Source organism: Alligator mississippiensis, chromosome 1 (genome assembly GCF_030867095.1).
Source record: "Alligator mississippiensis isolate rAllMis1 chromosome 1, rAllMis1, whole genome shotgun sequence".
Lineage (NCBI taxonomy): Eukaryota > Metazoa > Chordata > Crocodylia > Alligatoridae > Alligator > Alligator mississippiensis.
In genome coordinates, this window is record NC_081824.1 from 411,147,273 (window position 1) to 411,165,888 (window position 18,616).

The 18,616-nt window shown below is 42.5% G+C and overlaps 1 protein-coding gene across 2 annotated transcripts in view; it reads left to right on the forward strand.

Annotated features, from left to right (window-relative positions):
- Positions 1-5,809, forward strand: part of GTF2F2 (general transcription factor IIF subunit 2) — a 158,796-nt gene extending 152,987 nt beyond the window's left edge. For both annotated transcript variants that reach the window (XM_059726968.1, XM_006260684.4), the window contains one exon: positions 4,947-5,809. In XM_059726968.1, coding sequence (XP_059582951.1) covers positions 4,947-5,066 — 120 coding nt within the window. In that variant the 3' untranslated portion in view covers positions 5,067-5,809. The remainder of the gene's footprint in view (positions 1-4,946) is intronic.
- The last annotated feature ends 12,807 nt before the right edge of the window (positions 5,810-18,616 follow it).

An 18,616-nucleotide genomic window follows, 5' to 3' on the forward strand; every position in this document is an offset into this window, starting at 1 on the left:
TACAAGTGTTCATTCTTACAAGGGAGTGTCTGTCATTGGTGGGGAGTGGGATTTTCCACACTGAAATCTGGAAAAATCTTTCTCAAAGAGGGGACGTGTTTTCCCCAAGAGAAATCAAGGAAATGCTTGTATACTTCAGAGTTTCTACTGAGAGAGCAGCGATTCTCCCAGTAGAAACATAATGGCTGTATGTGGCCACTAAAGAGACATCTCTGCAGTACAAAATGAGTATTGTTCTATCTGCCATTTGTCACATTCCATTTTAACTGCAGTACTAGAAGAGGATTATGAAAAATAACTTGTTTGCCTGGGTGGCCAATTGTTAATTCAGGTTTATTTATATATTCCTTACTGAGGAAGATAAATGATTTCTTAAATATCTTTAAAGTATGCTTAAATTGTTTAGGGATGATTTTTTTTTAAGAACAGTTATGCTATGTAAAACTAATTAGAACTACTTTTTTATATGCTGGTGGTAGAAAGCACTTTGCTTATTTAAACTCTTGGTGTCTGTGTTATTTATCTGACATATTCTACTCCCTCACTACTCAAAGTAAAACCTGGGTAGAGGATGTACTACGCAAGGATGAAAGAGTAGGCTGTCTCATCCACAGCTGTCTGCTTTGTGGGATTGTGCTGATGTGGTCGTTTCGTATCACTGCAGATATACACGCTGTAAAAATTCCAACAAATCCAGTTCATCCACCTTGTGCCCAATATATAAGCTATATTTGGGTGTACATCTAATGTAAATAGTCCCAAACTGCAGTCCTTTGTTGCCATAGTAATCCAATGTAAACACTACCTGAATATTTAATCTTGTCTAATATCAAAAAAACAACAGCTGTTTTAGAAAGAAATAAACTTTGTTATCCCTATTCAGATCTATTAGAAGCCCCTATGCTAGTATTTTTATCTTTGCAGCTGGCCTTTCAGAAATACTATGTTTGCTCAAATATAAGAACCCTAATATAAGATGACCCTCCCCCCAATAATTAGATCCTATATATGTAAAATGTATACATTCGTTATGATTTCCCAGGTATATAATCTAATTATCAGAAGTTTGCCTTTAACTTGTCCCCTTCCTACTACTACAGCGGAGAAAATAAATCTGGGGGTTAGGTGTCCCCTTAGCCCTCTGCATCCCCAACTTATTTTCCCTGCAGCCCCTTCCTCCTCACCACCCTTGTTACTTTTCAGACCCTGCTGTCCTTGAGGACATGGAAGTGAAAGGAAAAATTGAAAACACAGAGTTTGAAATAAACATGCCTGTAGTAATTTGCACTTGGGTAAATGACTGAGTTACCTATAGACTTAATTTCTCCAGAATTGATGCAGTTTACCTTTTTTTTAAACTGTTGCAGGTTTTAGATGGGGACTTCATACACACATTTTTTTAAGCAGCACTTTTGGACCTACTTATGTATAGCACAAATTATGCATGATATTACTCCAAAGCCAAAAGGCTTATAATTTACCATGTAGTTCATTGGGCTGTAAAATGAGCAGAGTCGATAGCATTTCAAGCCATGGTGACTCCATAGCTCAGCACTGCTCAGTATGTTTTTGACCTTTTTTGTACCAGGACCCATTTGTAAACTATTGATGGCCAGTCCCAACCCAGTAAATAGTTTAAGTAGAAAACAGCCCCCTGGCCCTGGCAGTGCCCTCACTCCTGACCCACTGCCTCCCACCTCCAGACCACAGCTCCCCAGTGTGGGGGGAAGTGGGTGGGGGTATATGGGGAATGGGAAGGCCCCAAGCAGCCCCTTGCAGGCTGGAACTCTGCTAGCTTGCGAGGGAAAACCCACAGTTTCCCACATTTTCCTCCTTTAAAGGAGAATCTGTTTTTAAAGTTTGTTCATGACCCTTTCATATACTCTTGTGAGCCACAGGTTGAGTAATGCTGCTCTAGATACCCTCCACAAAGGAACCAGGTGGATTAATGTCCCCCTCCCCCCACTTATGACAGGGGATCCTGGTTTTCAGTGATAAAAAAAAATGCAAATTCTTTGATTAAAAAAAAAAATTCAGATTCTCTGATAAAAACCCAAAAATCTGTGATTAAAATTAAAGGCCCCCCACAGCTCCCCCTGGCCCTGCTGGTACCCCTTACTTCTTCCCACAGCCTCCCCAGCCCTGGTTGCAGGCAGAAACACAGCCAGCCTGCAGAGCTCTTTGCAAAAAGGGGAAATCTGTGGGTTTCTCTGCTAAAAGAGGAAATCTGCGTTCAGCTTTTCCAAGCTAAAGAGCCATAGCTCTCAGCCTGTTGTCGTAAGGTCTGTTTTCCTGATCTCTGATCATGCGCATGGCTCTTCTCTGGACTCTCTCAAGCTTCTCCACATCCTTCTTGAATTGTGGACGCAGTATTCCAGTGCGGCCTCACCAAGGCCAAGTACAAGGAGAGAATGACGTCCCGGGATTTACTTGAGAAGCATGTATGGATGGAAGCCATCATTTTGCTCGCTTTACTAGCTGCAGCATCACATTGAAGGCTCATGTTCATCTTGTGGTCAATCATGACCCCCAAGTCTCTTTCTTCCGTAGTGCTAGCCAGTGTAGCACTGCCGAGCCTATAAGGATGCTGCAGGTTTTTCCTCCCAAGGTGGAGAACCTTGCATTTTTCAGTGTTAAACATCATCAGGTTCTCATCTGCCCATTTGGTGAGCCTGTCCAGGTCAGCCTGGATCGCCCTCCTGTCTTCAGGTGTGGATGCTTTGACCCAGAGTTGGGTGTCACCAGCGAATTTGGCCAGTCTGCTTCTGACTCCAATGTCCACATCATTAATGAAGATGTTGAAGAATATAGGCCCAAGGACAGAGCCCTGGGACACCCCACTGGTCACAGGGCACCATGACGATTGACTTTCATCAACCACCACCCTCTGGGGCCGACCACAGAGCCAATTTCCTAGCCAGTGGATCGTGGTGGACCCAAGGCCACAATTGGCCAGTTTCGCCAAGCGTTGATCATGGGATACCAGATTGAAGGCTTTAAAAAAAGGAACCTAAAATCCACATTTTTCCATGATTAAAGTGAAACACCACTGATATCTATATCTAGATATGTAGATATGCAGATATAGCTGTGTTTCATTTTAATCATGGGAAAATGTGGATTTGGGGTTCCTTTTTTATATCCAAAAATTGGGGTTTGTTTTTTTTTATCAGAGAAAACCAGGATCCCTGGTGATGGGTCATTGATAGTTTTTCTGTCTTCCTGAGGCTAAAGTTCTGGGTTTGAAATTAATGTCTACCCTGGGGGTCTTATTCCTGCATTGGTGGGTTGGACCAGAAATCCAGTGAACTTTGAGATTACTTCTAACCATATGATTCCATGATTCATGCCAGCTTCTATTTGTACATTGTCAGTGTAATATGGCCACAATCCTGATAAGAGTATACTGGCCTCTGCAATAATATCAATATTTACTATTTTTTATAGAGCCAAAGTTTGATTATTATGAACTAGTATCCTAGATAGATATGTGAAATTAAATAAATTCTTGGAATGGTAGCAGAATGTTACCTAACGGTGTTGTAAAACTACAAGTGATGATCCAGAAAAGGCTGTGCTTGTTACTTAAAAGGAATTAAGATCATATACTGACCTCCATGTTAATTAAATTATTTTTATTCCATCTCCTGATAATAGAGGCAGGTATAAAATTACTTGTAATGTTAATCCTTTCAGATATGCAGGTAATGTGACTTTTACCCAAGATTTCAACATAATTGACTGAGGAGCTTTCCAAGGCCTTGATAGAGATCCTTACTATTTCTGTTTTGGTTAAGTAAGTTCTCTTAGACTGAGTGGGGAAGGAAAATAAAAGGCAAATGGGATTATCTAAGTAAATATAGATAAGTGAGCAAGAATCAGTTTCAGACAAATTAAAGAAAAGGCTTCAGGGTCATGTTCAAAATTAATACCATTAGTATGTTATTTATGAAAAATAGGTTTTGCAACCAAAACTTCTCTCTTTTTAAGTAAAGCTACAGGTTTTGTTGATAAAAGTAACTGGCCATATTATACTAGGACTTTGGTAAAGTATTTGAGTTGATATTGCATGAGATTCTGAATTTTAAAAATGTCATTCTAAACAAAAAATCATGTGGCACAGATGAAATGAGTTAAACTTACAGGTAGATCTTGAAGTTATATAAATAGGGGATCATCAAATGGGGTGCTGTTAATGGGATCTGATGCTCAAACACCTGCTACCCTACCATCTGACTCTGAGGTCACTAGTGGTGGTGTACTTCTAAGGTAAATGATCGGGCCAATTCAGGAATTTTTAGATTTGGGACTGACTTGTTCCTTTAGTTGCCAGGGATGTGTGTTTGTGTTTGATTATTAACTTGACTCTTGCTGTAAGGGGTTTTGTAGTCTAAGGCTTTGAAACTTCTTATGCATCCATTTAAGCAGAGTAATTATTGCACACTTAATCGCATATAGCAGGGGTCATCAGCCAACATCTGTGGGCCAGATCTAGCTCTTGAAGAGACTGGATCTGGCCCTGGCAGATGGAGGAATCGGCAGCACACTCCAGCCACAGCAGAGGAGGTGTCCCCAGGTCCTGTTGCTTGCTACATTCAGTTTATTTTCTCTGCTGTGACAGAGACAGTATCACCAGGGTCCTAGTGCATACTTCTTTTTCAGTTCCTTTTGTGGCATTTGCTGATCACCAAGTAGGTACAAGGGTACAACCATGGCTGGGTTGCAAGCAGTGGCTCACGGTGATGAAAGGTTACCAACTCCTGGGACAGAGTATCATATTTTAGTTTCATTAAACCGTATGAAGAAGTATTATTAGTAGCTATCATGTGACCTCATTGTCATTTTATTAGCCATTTAAATTTAAAGGCAGACCATGTGTGTCATGTTTGACGTGAGAACTATAGCAGTTACCTGTCTTTGTAATTTGAATTTTGTTTTCCTTTCAGATATATTTGAAAGAAATTTTAAGAGAAATAGGCATCTACAATGTTAAGGGGACCCACAAAAACACATGGGAGCTGAAGCCAGAATACAGACACTATCAAGGAGAAGATAAGAGTGATTAACAGAACTGTTCATAAAGCAACAAGCAGGCTGGAACCTCACCAAGGGAGCACTGCAGTTACACAGATAGAACTGAGCACAGCTTCAGTGCTATATTAAAACACCAGATACTTTGTAATTTCCCTAGCTTCATTTTTAAAAAGGAAAATATTTCTTGGAAGTTTCTATAAGTGTTTGTTTTTGACAAAAATATTTATAGAATAAACTTGTATTAGATTTATCTTTATTAGAAATCTCTTGAGTTTGGGTTTTGATTTATTTTTTAATAGTATTGTGGCTTTTTTAAGCATTGCTAACTTTAAAGCAAAACGTATTTTGGAGGAAGACATGACCATATGTTTTGCATTCCAGCAGGACTGCATCAACATGACCACTTCTACGGTATTCTTTAGGGGCCTGATTCTGCGACCCATAATGGTCATAACTGCTGACTGGGAGTTATTACGTTCTGCACCTCTCAGGATGCACCTTTAAGAAAAATAACAGCTATGACACACATGGTGATTTTTTGTGGGAATAAGTTATAGTCCATTAAAAATGGTTCTCTCACGTACAGATTAAGGCAGAGGAGGTAGACCACTGCAATTTGTCTTTGCTGAGGGAAATCTGCCCTTTGTCCTTTCGAGTGCAGCAAGGAACAAGTGTATTTTTGTTGGGTTTTTTTTTAAATGTTATCATGTTTTATGTTTGGACTTATCAATAAAAATAGAATTTTCATTTGTACCAAATAAAATGATATAAATTATTGAGTGATAGTGAATTAACTGTGATAATAGTGTAGATATGAAACTCTTTCTTTTCAGATCTATATTCTATCCCCAGCTTTGCAACTAGCTCTTCAGGTGACTTCAGGAAAGTTGCTGCTTTCTTTCCTTTTTTTTACAGCTCTCAGGTAAAGTATACTATTGTAAGCAATTTTTTTAAGAGTTGTAATTTGGCATCTCTAAAACTTTAGGTAAAAAATCACATGAATATCAAAAAAGGTGCATATAATTAAATTATCTAAGTCTACAAGTAGTTGAAGATAAAGAAAAAAGCAATCTTTTTTTTTTAATAATGTGACCAGCTTCTTTGGATAGGGTGGCATATAAATCTAATCAACAAGATTAAACCTAAACTTTGATATTATTTATTTTGTCATATTTCCCACACTGCTAAATCACTGGATTATAAACAATAATGAAATAAGAAAGATCTAATTGATCTATTGCATTTCAAAGCAATAAAGCCAAGAGGAGGGTAATGGAGGGGGAAGTTAATTGGTATTTGAAGTCAGACCATCCACTTAGAATCGTTGCAGTCTGATGGCAGCTTGAACTACAAGATAAATAAGTGGTCTGTCAAGTTCTTAGTAGGTAGATGCCCAACTGGAAGATCCTAGCGCTGCTCTTGGAAAAACAGATTTAGTTCCACATTTTCATATGTGCTGTTTATAAAAATTGTAAACGCTGGCAGTTACTCCTAGCTACTAAGATGTTACTGCCAGTGCCCAGCTTGCTGACTGCTTTGCAGCAGGTTTGGGATGCTAAAAAGGCACTCAGAAAAATCAAAGTTTGTTTCTGCTACAGTCTGTGATGTGTTCACCAGAGAGAATCTAATGCTGCCAGCCTTTCTTGCCCTAGCATTGTGTTTTGAATCAGTGGGTGTTTTGAGTTCACAAGCAATGCCACATCAGACCTGTTTTCATGAGTTCTGATCTGTTTCTACCTGAAACATGCCGCATTTGTGCTGCAAAGCTGCTTTGAGATAATAGGTCAGATTCTCTATTGCCTTGCTTCTGGCGTAGTTTTTAAAAACTGTACAGTACACATGTAAATGACACTTTAATTGGGTAGCATCTTATTACTCACCCAGGTGGAAATTACTTTACAAAGGGTGAGGGCATTGGATTATTAGACTCTGATAGGGTTTTTTTTCCAATTATTTAACAACTGCACATGTAAACAACCTTTTGTTTCTGTATCAGTCTGTCTTCATTTTTAGAAGTTCATCACGGTAGTAATTCTGTGTCCCTCTGGTAAAAATTGATCAACGTGGAAAACGTGTAGTGAACTTCTTGGAGACTACTCTTTTTCTCATCTCATCCCATCCCCAGTTAAAGGAGACTGGATTAATGAGAATAAATGCTGATGTACTACTGACATTGCTATCACGTCAATCTTGGAAGAAAGGCTTTGCCAGAGAGGGGAAGCCAATCGATTCTAGATTAGAATAATCTTCAGCAGAGTTTTGTTCCACAGCTTGGTCCCTGCAGGTGAGAGTGCTTTATAAGCCCATGTGCTCTGCTTTTAAACTTTCTGGGCTGCATTGACCAGATGAGTGCAGATGGCTTTGTAGTCTGTGGATTGAAAAGCTGTCACTAATGCACCAGTGTCCAGACTGACTCGCTGGTGGATTTAAAGATCGGGATCATAATGGCAAAGGAAGTGGCATTTATAGAAGCTGATGGAAGTTACAGTTGCTGGTAGGGTGCTATGTTTCAAGTGGCAAACTGACTGAAGTAAGAAAAGATTTGGGGGAGGGAAGGGGTGAGCAGGGAGAAGAGAAGCACACGCAGTTTATTTTGCTTAGTTGCTTATTGCTTTACAAAAACTCGTTAATTTGTCCAATATAGGTACTTTCTATTGATTGCTTTAATTTGATTTGGCTCAGCACTGCTTTTGCGGTTGGTAATTGAAATCACCTGATTAGAGTTCTAAATTTACAGTTCTCTTTGCAGTTATTTGTATGTATTACCATGGACCCAGAGCCCTATCAAGATAACTGGGATATAAGCAGCAAGAAGCTGCTACCTGCCTCAAATAGCATACAGGCTTGTTCCATTTATAAATGACCAAGTTCAATAACTATATTAAACTTAGAGGCATACATTAATCTGATGGGCCCTTTGGATGCTTATAATTTTTATTTAAACCATTTTGTTCAATACTTATTTACTGCCTCAGTCTATCTTTGGCCTCTCAATAGTTTCCCCAGATGTTGTAGCTATTATGAACTGAACTGATCGGTCACAGTAACACAAAAGACCAGTAGAACTGAACAGGAGTCAAAGATATTTTGTGATGTCTTTTGTTGGATCAACTGTATAATTAGGGAGCTGTAAACAACGCTTGGGCATCAAGTACCCTTTCTCAGGTCTAAGAAAGAGGGAGATGTAGGCTGAGCTAAACAGTAGAGAGAAGACTGTATAAATGCAAGCAATGTGCTCGGAGGGATAGAAGGGAGGGCTGTGAACTAGGAGTGAAGAGGTTTTATCAGGAGTTCTTAGAAGACAAAAGTGCAGTAGAATAGACAGTCTAGTTTGTGGCAGAGTGAGACCACTGAAGAATGGAGAGGGTAGTTATTACCTGTGAAGTGCAGAGAGATTAGTAGCAGTATTTGTTAGGTTGTAATTAGCCATAAAAACACTGTATTCGGACCAGATTTTTCTATTATCCAATAGGGTTATGAATTTATGTTCCCAGGCCCCTCTTCCTTGGGTGTTTTGCAAATTGCCTTTGAGCACAAGGATTGTGAGGTCAGAGAGGGAAGTGACTGTTCTGTAAAAAATATGCTTCTGCTGGTGTTTGTATTTCTGTCCTTTTTCTTGTTTTTTCCCGAGTTAATTCTTGTGTGTAGTTCCTATAGAGCAGGGGTTGGCAACCCCTGGCACGCGTCCTGAGCGTGGCATGTGAGACCATTTTGCTTGGGACGCTGCGGCCAGCCCTGGCTCCATGTCGCTGCTGCCAGCATCGGAGCCCGGGCTGCTCCCAGCAGGACTTGCAGCGTCCGAGCTGCCTGCTGGGAGCAGCCCAGGATCCCAGCTGGCAGCAGCTCCCCAGAGCCGGGGCGGCTGCAGCCGGGAGGCTCCAAACAGCTGTGCCGGGCTCTGGCATCCGCACCGGCACGTGCAGGCGCGCCTCGGAGCAGGCGGTGGGGGCGGGACCTGAGGCAGCGCAGCCCTGGTCTCTCCCCCGCTCCTGGCACAGAGGTGATGAGCCCGGCGCAGCTGTTTGTAGCCAGTCCTGGCTCTGGGCAGCTTCAGCAAGCAGCGGGTAGAGTGCAAACAGTGGGGGACTAGAGAATATTTTCATACAGAGAAATAGAATTAAAGAACAAGTATTTCATTGACAAACTATTTTTTCCTATAGGAACTAGGTAGCTTTTAATTTTACAGAAATTAAAAGCATAAGCATGAAATAAACATGTATATTATATAAAGCCAGTCATAGTAGTAGGTTTAAGCTAATGCTGCTGCCAGAAATGGATTAGCATCCACCTTTTAAAAAAAATACAACAATTAAATGAAAGCTTAAGTTAAATCAATCAAATAAAAGCTTAAGGCAGCGTGATCAGGCTGCTAAGATTGGGCTAGTTCTGAAGATGGCATGTAAGGGGAAGTTCCGTATGGCTTAGGAAAACTTCCTTCAAGAGCCACCAGCAAAGTCATGCCTAATGATCTTTGCCACCAGGGTGGCTCAGATGAAGAAAGAGCTGCCAGGTCCACCAGGCCACTTTTTCAAGGCTTTTGAGAGAACCTCCTGCCCACATCCCCTCAGGGATTGAGTATAGAGATTCTGCACTGTGGTTGTGTACTTGCTATGGTTTGGCTCCCTCTGGAGCCAGGCTATTGTCTGCCCAGCTGGAATCCTGCAGGTGATCTTGAAGCATAGACCTAGGGACCCGAAAGCCTTAGTGGTCCCGATTTGGACACTGGTAAAAGATTCATCCTTATGCTATAAATGAGGTGCTCAGGGCCCTAGGTTGGTCTGAACTAGTGGTGGGATGAATAGTTAGTTGGGACCAAATCCTGTTTCATCTCTGTGTTGCCTAAGTGTCATCCACTTCCCCTGCTTAAGGACCATGGAATACCATTAAATGCAGAAGTTGGGTGGTCGTCTTCACTGCTGCTTTTGCATTATAGTTGCAAGGCTAAAATGAAGGCACATTTCAGAGGCTGACACAGTGATTTTTTAGGGACTCAGCAGGGTGTAATAAAATTCCACTCAGGCACCTCAGTCCCCTTGGTTGCCTTACAGGTAAAATAAGATTTAGGCCTTCCAGTACAGATACGTTTGGATATAAACATAGAATCATAAAAAATGAGGATTGGAAGGGATGTCAGGGGGTCATCTAGTCCATCTCCCTGCTCAAAGCAGGACCAGCCCCAACTAGATTGTCCCAGCCAGGGCTTTGTCACTCCGGGGCTTAAAAACCTCAAAGGATGAAGATTTCACCACCTCTTTAGGTAACCTGTTTCAGTGCTTCACCACCCTCCTAGTGAGCGAGTTTTTCCTAATTTCCAACCTAAACCTCCCTTGCTGCAACTTGAGACCGTTGCTCCTTGTTCTGTCATCTGTCACCACCGAGAACCATCCAGCTCCATCCGCTTTGGAATGAGCCTTCAGGTAGTTAAACATTAAACAGCAACAACAATTCTTGTTTTTCCTGGTGTTTTCTCTAATGGGCCCTGCCACTAGGAGTTGCCACCTGGTAAGAGTAGACTTGAAGGTAGAGTAGACTGGCTCTTCCCAGGTCTTCTGAATGTTATTTAACAAGCTGTGGTAATGATGAACACATTGGTCCTTGTCTGAGGGGCATGAACTGATGAAACAGTTATACTGCTCAAAAAGGTGGAGAAATTACTATAGCTCAACTGGCAGTTTACCACCTGTTTGATTCAGGAGCAAATCACTGTGGTTCATATTCACTTACTGTGGGTTGGGAGCAGACAGACAAACCATTACTGCACATCAGCTGCTTATGAGCAGTACGTTCCCCGCACACACTTTAAGCCAGTATAACTGTTTGTCTGTCCCCACCTTCCCTACCCTCAGCACTGCCCTCTCTTCTGGTGCTACAGGTCCATGACTGCAGTCCCCAGATCACTGGCTCTGTGGTCCATGGCTGGTCATGTGCAGTTGGCTCACTTTGCATCCACCTGCTAAGTGTCACTTACTGGCGCCAAAAATACATCAGTTCCCAAATGTTACTTCCCCAGCTGACAAGTGCTGTCACTCCTTCCCCCACAGAGATTTTAAAGAGGCTTGAGCAGAAGGAGAGTCCATAGCACAACTGTGTATGGCCTGGGCAGTAAGGAACAGGTAATGCTGTAACCTGCAAGAAGAAGATTTTTTATGAATATGTGAATCGGGCAATGAGCAATCAGGACCCCTGCTGTTGTACATACTGTGCTGAATGTTTTAAGCTCTCTGTTAGATTAAAAACCATGTGTCCAAAAGTGAAATTAAGCTATCAGTTGAAAATGTGTAAAACCCCGTGCTTCAAAATGATCTGTGTGTTCACTACAAACAATCTTGGGCTATTTCAGAAATGACTTGTCAGAAATCCCGCTCCTCAGCAGTAGTCATCAGTGGCATGCTTGGTCCTTTGCAAATAAAACAAGCAGGTCTCAGTCCCTGGGAGCTCATGATAAAGGTGACAGACAAGTGGGATACGGTGTTCACTGATGCTTGGGGACCATTTACACCAATGCAGCTTCAATTACCCAAATCTCTAGCATAGATTCAACATACAGACTAACCTGTGATCTGGTAAAACGACACTGAAGCACAGAAGTCTCTAGGTAGATGAGGCCCATACAGTGCATGATGCAGGTGGTGAAATGTGTAGCAGTGTTGGTTTCCATGGAATATATAGAAGGTACAAAATTACCTTGTTATGCTGCTATGTGGGTGTAATGTGGAACGTGCGTAGTTCTTCGATTACATTAATTCAGAACGAGGGGCTAGGATGGAGAGTTCTAAGATAAGTTCTGTGGGGCTTCTCCAGGAAGTTTCTTGTTGAAAGGAGATGATTTAGTTTTCTTTCCTGGACTTCCAAGGGAGCAGCATGTGACTATTAGAATCAGGTAGGGAGATGGTCACGTGTGCATCTGAGAACAGTGTCACTGGCACTGATTCCTTGACACAGAAGCGAGTGTCATCATTTGGAGTGGGAACAGTGCTAACTAGCTGTTCAAATCCCAGTGGCTGCTCCTCAGAGCCTACCCTGTGTTGTTAGATACTGATTGTCTTCACCAGCTGCTTGAAGTTGGCTTCACTTGAACATACCTCCTGCATGTGTCAGTTATGCCTACCCACGTTCAGATGTCACCATCACAAAGATGGTATTTTATTAGTCATTATATTGCCTCCCTCCCAGCAAATCATGCTCCTGTATTATTTATTGTTCACAGCTGAGCGCTTCTGCAGAATTGCACAGAGGGTGGATACTTGTCTCTGTCGTTTTCAGACAGTTCAGAGCTGTGGTCAGTCAGGTTCCTCTCTCCAGGGCAGCCTGCCATGCTGCTTGCCCCAGCAGCTGGCCCAATGTGGTTGGGAATTTTTCAGTACAAGGATTGTTTTCATCTAAGAAACAAATTAAGACATGTCAGTCAAATCCAGCATTTGCTGCAGGAAGCACGTGTAGGTTCCTACTAGGGAGGGGTAGAATTTTGAGATGGGGAAACCTTTGTTAATCTTATACTTGCTCCCCCTCAACCTCCCCTTGGCTCTTTTTATCATCCCTCCTCACAGTTCTTCTCCCACCAAACCTCAAGCTTGGAGGAGATTCTCTTGGAAAAGGTTTTAGATTGTTTACAGCCAGTCTGAGATGCTCCTCCTTGATCACCCCTCCTTCTGTATGCAAGGCACAGCATCCTTCTTACCTCCAGGATGGAAGCAACCCGTGAATGTCAAGTTCAGCTCTCCCTACCTAGCTAGATGTGGCTTTGTGGCGGGGAGGAGCTGTAGATGCCAGAAGCCCAACCCTCTAGTGTAAATCAGTGTTTGGTGTAAAAGAAGTCCCTGGAGAAGGAAAAGAAACCAGAGCACTACTTGGTTGCACTACAAAGTTACCACTCAGCTGACTAGCTTCAAGCTACAAGCGTAGAAGCACAGCCAGCATCATTTCAGCTATGCTTTTGGCTTTTAAGGATGATAGGAAAGCCTGAGGGTCAGGCCCTCCCTGAGAATGTAACAGGAACCTGGTGAACATCCTAGGACAGTGTTTCTCAACCTGTGGGTCGTGACCCAAAAGTGGGTTGCAAGAATATATGAAAGGGTCACAAACAAAATTTAAAAATGGATCAACAAACTTTATACAGTAAAAGCTTCCTTACCCGGCACCTTGCAAGCTGACATGCTCTATTAACCAGCATGCCGGCTTGTAAGGTAAAAGTGAAACTGGAAGTACCCACCATGACACTTCTGGTTTCGACAAGCCCCCATGGCCGGGGGCATAGCAGGCTGCACGGGTCCCACCTCCCTATCCCTCGGGGCTCGTGGGGGAGGCGGTGACACCTTGGATGCAGTGGGAGAAGCGGCGGCCCAAACAGGCAAAGGAGGCCCTGTTTGGGCCTCTCAGTTAACCAGCATATTTTGTTATCTGGCACCCCCCATTCCCCATGGGTGCCCAATAACAAAGCTTTTGCTGCAGATAGATTTTCCTTTAAAGAAGAAAAACTTGGAAAACCAGGGTTTTTCCCTTTCAGGATGGCAGAGTTCCAGCCTGGAAGAGGCTGTTTGGGGCCCACCTGCCCCACACACACCGCCTGTCCCATACACTGGGAGGCTGGGGGCAGTGGGGTGGAAGTGAGGGGCACTGGGTTAGGACTGGCCATTGGTGTTTACAAATGAGTCCTGATACAAAAAAGGTTGAGAACTACTACCCTAGGAGAACTGGGAGGTGACAGAATCTTAAGTAGTTAAAAATTGAGTGTAAATACCCACTATTCAGTAGCTGCCTAGGTAACTTTGAAGTTGATAGGATAAGACAAGGAATATAGAGAACAAATTAGAATGGTAATGCACTGATACACAAGAAAAAGGAATAATATCTAGCTGTGTTCATCCATGTGTTAGCTTCTGACTGGGTGATTTCAAAGACAAACATATGTGTAAGGATGTATGTTTTTAGGAGAGCTTTGGATTTATGTATCCTAGCATTTAACCCTTCTGAAAATTGGACTGACTAGCCACTGCCAGTGAATAAGGGCTATGTGGTTTCTGTTTGGTTTCTTTGCTGCAGGCTCACCTGTGAGTTAGTGGGACTGGAAGAGTGGCCCTAGAGATTGCACCACACCTTTACATCCCAGCTTTAAGCACAATCAGTTGAAATAGTGTTGGATGCATGTACACTTGCAGCTGACCTATGGCCAGTATCAATTCATCTAAAATAAGTGCAGACAGTTGGTCTGAAACCTAGACAAGGCCTAGAAGACCCAAATAAAAACCCACCTAGAAGCCATGTTTTCCCCTTGGATGAGTCCAGCTTGTAGGCAGAAGAGTTTTTCTGCTTTTGTATGTCTGGCATGGGGGTGCTGCAATGGTTTCCTGCAGCTGGCTTGTTTGTAATCATAGCCCTTGGAGTCTTTCTGCTCCTTGGCTTTCAGCCAGTACAAGAGGTGATGAAACCCATAATCTTGATCTCTTTCTCTTAGACCCTCTAACAAAAGATTCAGCTCTGCTGCTGAGTACAGTGCTAGGAGCGTGATTTAACAGGGCCAGGAGCAAATCAGTAATGAAGGGGAGCTGTGTGCATTTGTTCTGTCTGCAGTTTGTAAGTACCAACAGAACCTGGCAGTACATCACTGAGGGAGTTCACTGCGCTGAGCAAGGTTATGATATGCATTAAGTATCCAAAGATCCATTTTAAAAATTGCCCCTGTACATTGTAGACACTTGGCAAGTCAAAAAACATTGGATGCGCAATCTTCTGCTTAACTTGCATCTTTACTGATGCTTTGAGCAATCGCAAAATAATAGGATAACCAAATACCCGTCAGCAAAAGGATAAGGGACAGGGAGTTGATCTAAAGTGGCAACTGAAACAATGGCAGGCTCTTTCTAAACCATTTGTATCTGGGCCAAATTGCTGCTAGGCAACATTTCTCTGAGCTAGTCAATAAAGTGAACTGAATGTGTGAATCAGGGCTATATTGAAAATAAGAGGTAATAAAGAGAAAACGGGAGCTCCCAGGAGACTGAGAGCAAAGTACCATTACATTTGCTTTTGAAAATGATGAAAGTGTGATCCCCACATAAATGGGGCACAGGTAATGAAATGCCATTCGAATGAATAGCCTAGTTATGGTAAAATGGTTAAGTTCTGGTCAAATGCCTAGTCAATTCTCACATTGCAACTGGCTCAATGCCTCATTAGCAAGATTAAAAGAGCCCTTTGCTACATCACATACTGAATATGGAAATCTCTGTGAGCCACTGTTAGCTGGGATACAGGTGTCCTGGTTGTTTGTTATAGGGAAGACAGGTATTTTTCAAGGGATGGGATCCTATCATGTTGCTTCTAAAGGAAATGCTGGGAATTACTGAAACAAGGGGCAAGAGGAGTTTCCTAAAGGGAAACTTGTCTGCAAGCAATTGGACAGTATGGCTGTGACAAGCAGCAGCTGATGCAGCAAGAAGACCATGTCCTGTGAGACAGAGCAGACCTCTCCCTGTCACCTTTCTAGAGCCCACAAGGAGAATTTTTCTTTTCAGTCTGTTTGACTGGTCATTTTTCAGCCAAGCTTTCAATGTGTACCATGTTGAACACTAGGTTTTCTGCTTTTGGTATAGGCCACAGGAGATCTCTACTGCAGGACTTCACGGTGACAGGAATTTGCAGAAGTATCTGTGGCTCAATCAGTACATCCTAAGGATCCACATGTGGACAGGACAATTCCTTACTCTAGAACTTGAATTGTCAGACAGAGCAATCCTGTGCCCCTCTTGAAGTGCCAGGGGAGTGGTGGCTGGGCACCTAGGAGAGATGAGGAAGTACTTGGATTCATGCTTAAATTTTACACTTTAATTTAGGTTCCCTCATTAAGTGACAGATGAGGCACTGTGCATCAACAAATCTGTCTGAATAAAGGAGAGAAACTGTTTCCAGTTTAAAAAGTAAGCAGCTCTCTGCCTGTGCACACTTTCAATGTTATGGTCCTATTAAAAAAAAAAATCCAGAGCTCCTTATGCTTGCTTGAAGTAGAGCATAAAGGCCTGGCAATGCTGTCCTTACATGGGCAAAAATTACCAGCAATGTCTATAGGAATTTAGCCTGTGAACGGCTTTGGAAGGGAGGTCAGGCCCCAGTGCGCTAGCAAGCATAAACCACTTCCACTTCCCATTTTAAAAAAATGCCAATCCTTTAGTAGCAAATGTTTGGTTTTTTTTTTCCTTTCTGGGTACAAAGGTGGCTATCTGTAAACTTATGCATTGATACACTGTCTCCCTATCTCTGGCATCCAAGAGCTAGGCTGCTACAATGTATGTACTGTGCAAGTATAACTTAGTGTGCTTCTCACAGTGCACGGGGTTTTGTGCAAAGTCTGACGCAGGGTCTTGGAAACTGTTCCTCAGAAGTCTTGGTCAGAAATGTCCCACACCAAATGCAGTTTTAATTTCTCTTGTTGTCACTGGTGCATTTTAGCAGGGAAGCGTAGACCGACAGAACTGTATCTCTCTGCAAAGTAATACTAGGCATAGCTCTGCCAGCAGACTGATATTGTAACTGCCATGAGTGAATCATTTTGTTACTGTCTTGGATCTGATATTAGCCTCAACAAGTAATTCTCACTTAATGTTCCCTTTAAAATTAAGATATTAAATATAGGCAATACATTAATGCTATAGAAAGAGCACCATCAAAGGTAGATATTTGGTCTATCTACCTGCACCCAACCTAAACTCCTTTCCAGTGGCTTCCAGAGAACTATATATCCCAGGTGCCTTGGCTTTTTATCTCCAAACAAAGCTGAAGCTTGGTGGATGGAGTACATGACTGGGACTTGAGGCATTCCTCTCTCTGCCTGCCCCAGAATTGCTGTGATTTTCAGCTAGTCACCTAACCTGCAGTGTCTCGTTTATCCTGTGACACTGCAATACTAATGCTTACATAGGTCTGTAAAGAACTTTGACCTGGATCCTCAAAGGTATTGAAGCACCAAACTCCCACTTAGCCACATTAGGCACTTAAATGGGTGCCTCGATATCATTGAGAATCTAGGCCTTAGAGACCTAAGCAGCAGCAAGAGAGAGAGGGATAAGTGAATGGTAAAAACAGTAACTGGTTACTACTCTATCTAAGGCTGTTCTGCCTCAGTTGAAACTCATTTGCTATCAGCAGCAGGACACCAGGAGTGGACTGGATAAGCCCTCACGTCATGCCTGCTGCTGAATATTATCATCAGATTTCACCGTTCTCCACTGCTACAAAGAATCTGCTTCCCTAATCATGGCCGTTACTTCATGATAGAGGGAGGGTCCTTTTAACACAAGCTTCTGACTAGGTCTTCCTGGTCTGCTCAATAATGAGCCACCAGTGCTCAACTCCAGTAACTGAAACATGCATTATCACGGAAATCCAGAGTATTGATGCATGTGTGTAGGGAGTGTGTGTGTGGGGGGGGAGGGTCAGGTGGAGTGGAGGACAGGATCAGCACCTACAAAAGAAAAAGTAGACCCCAGAATTTTGCCTGATTCAGTAAGAAACTACTTGACTTGGATGGAAATGTGCATCTAGTCTGTTTTTTGCCATAAAATTATGTGCGTCTTTGCCTGGACATAGAGTAGCAGTGTGTGCTCCTTTATCTTCAGACTAGAATCTGCTAATGTATGCACCCACCTACAGCCAGACCATGAAAGGTGACATGCAAAGTTTGGTCTTAAGCTTGTGCTTTTGTTTGGTTTTAAACTTGTGTTTAACATGATGTGCAATCCTGGATAGCTTTGGGCTTATTCATTTCTCTTCTGTTTGAGAGTAGGGGGGAAGAAACAAACAAAACAACTCCTACCTGTGGAGTGAAAGTAGGTTAAGGGAAAATGGAGGAAAAAAATCAAGATGTCTTTACAGATCACAAAAACCATCAACAAAAATGGTAGGAAGGGGATAGATTTTGGTTAGGGGGGTGCATGATTGTTTTGTTTCGTTGGTAAGTCACCTACCTAGCTTTGCTGTGGATTGAAATCGCCCAGCTGGTTCTCATTCTTCAGCACTCACTTGATGTCCTGTTGTGCAACACTGTAGTCTCTTCCCTCCCTCCAATGGTTACATCTGTTCTCTCACAGGCGGTAAAACAGTCACTGAAGGTACGTGTTACCCACATCCTACAGATAGGGAAACTGAAGTACGAGATACTGAGTGAATTATTCAAAGTCAAACAGCAAAGCTAGTGGCACAGTAGCAGAACCCTGATCTCTTCACTTGTTACCACTAGGTGGTGCTGCTTCCTCTAATACCATATTTTCTTGTACATTAACATGGGACTCCACCATCTTGGCATGCATGGTATCTCCAGGTTTGGGGGTGGGTTTCAGCAAAAAAAAATGGCCTCCCTGCTTCAAGCGTGCACCCCAATTGGGGAGGGGGGCAGATTTTAGGAGGAAATGTGCATATTGTAGGTGAGAAAATACAGTATTAGATAGATAGTATAAGTGCCCAAACTTGAACTGGACCAGCAAAATAGTGCTTGCTCTTTAAGGCTAGAGAGATGTTAACTGCATGAATTGCAAGTGATCTCATATGAGACAAAGAAAAAGGGGATAGGAAGAGAGAGAAAATGCCCTCTAAC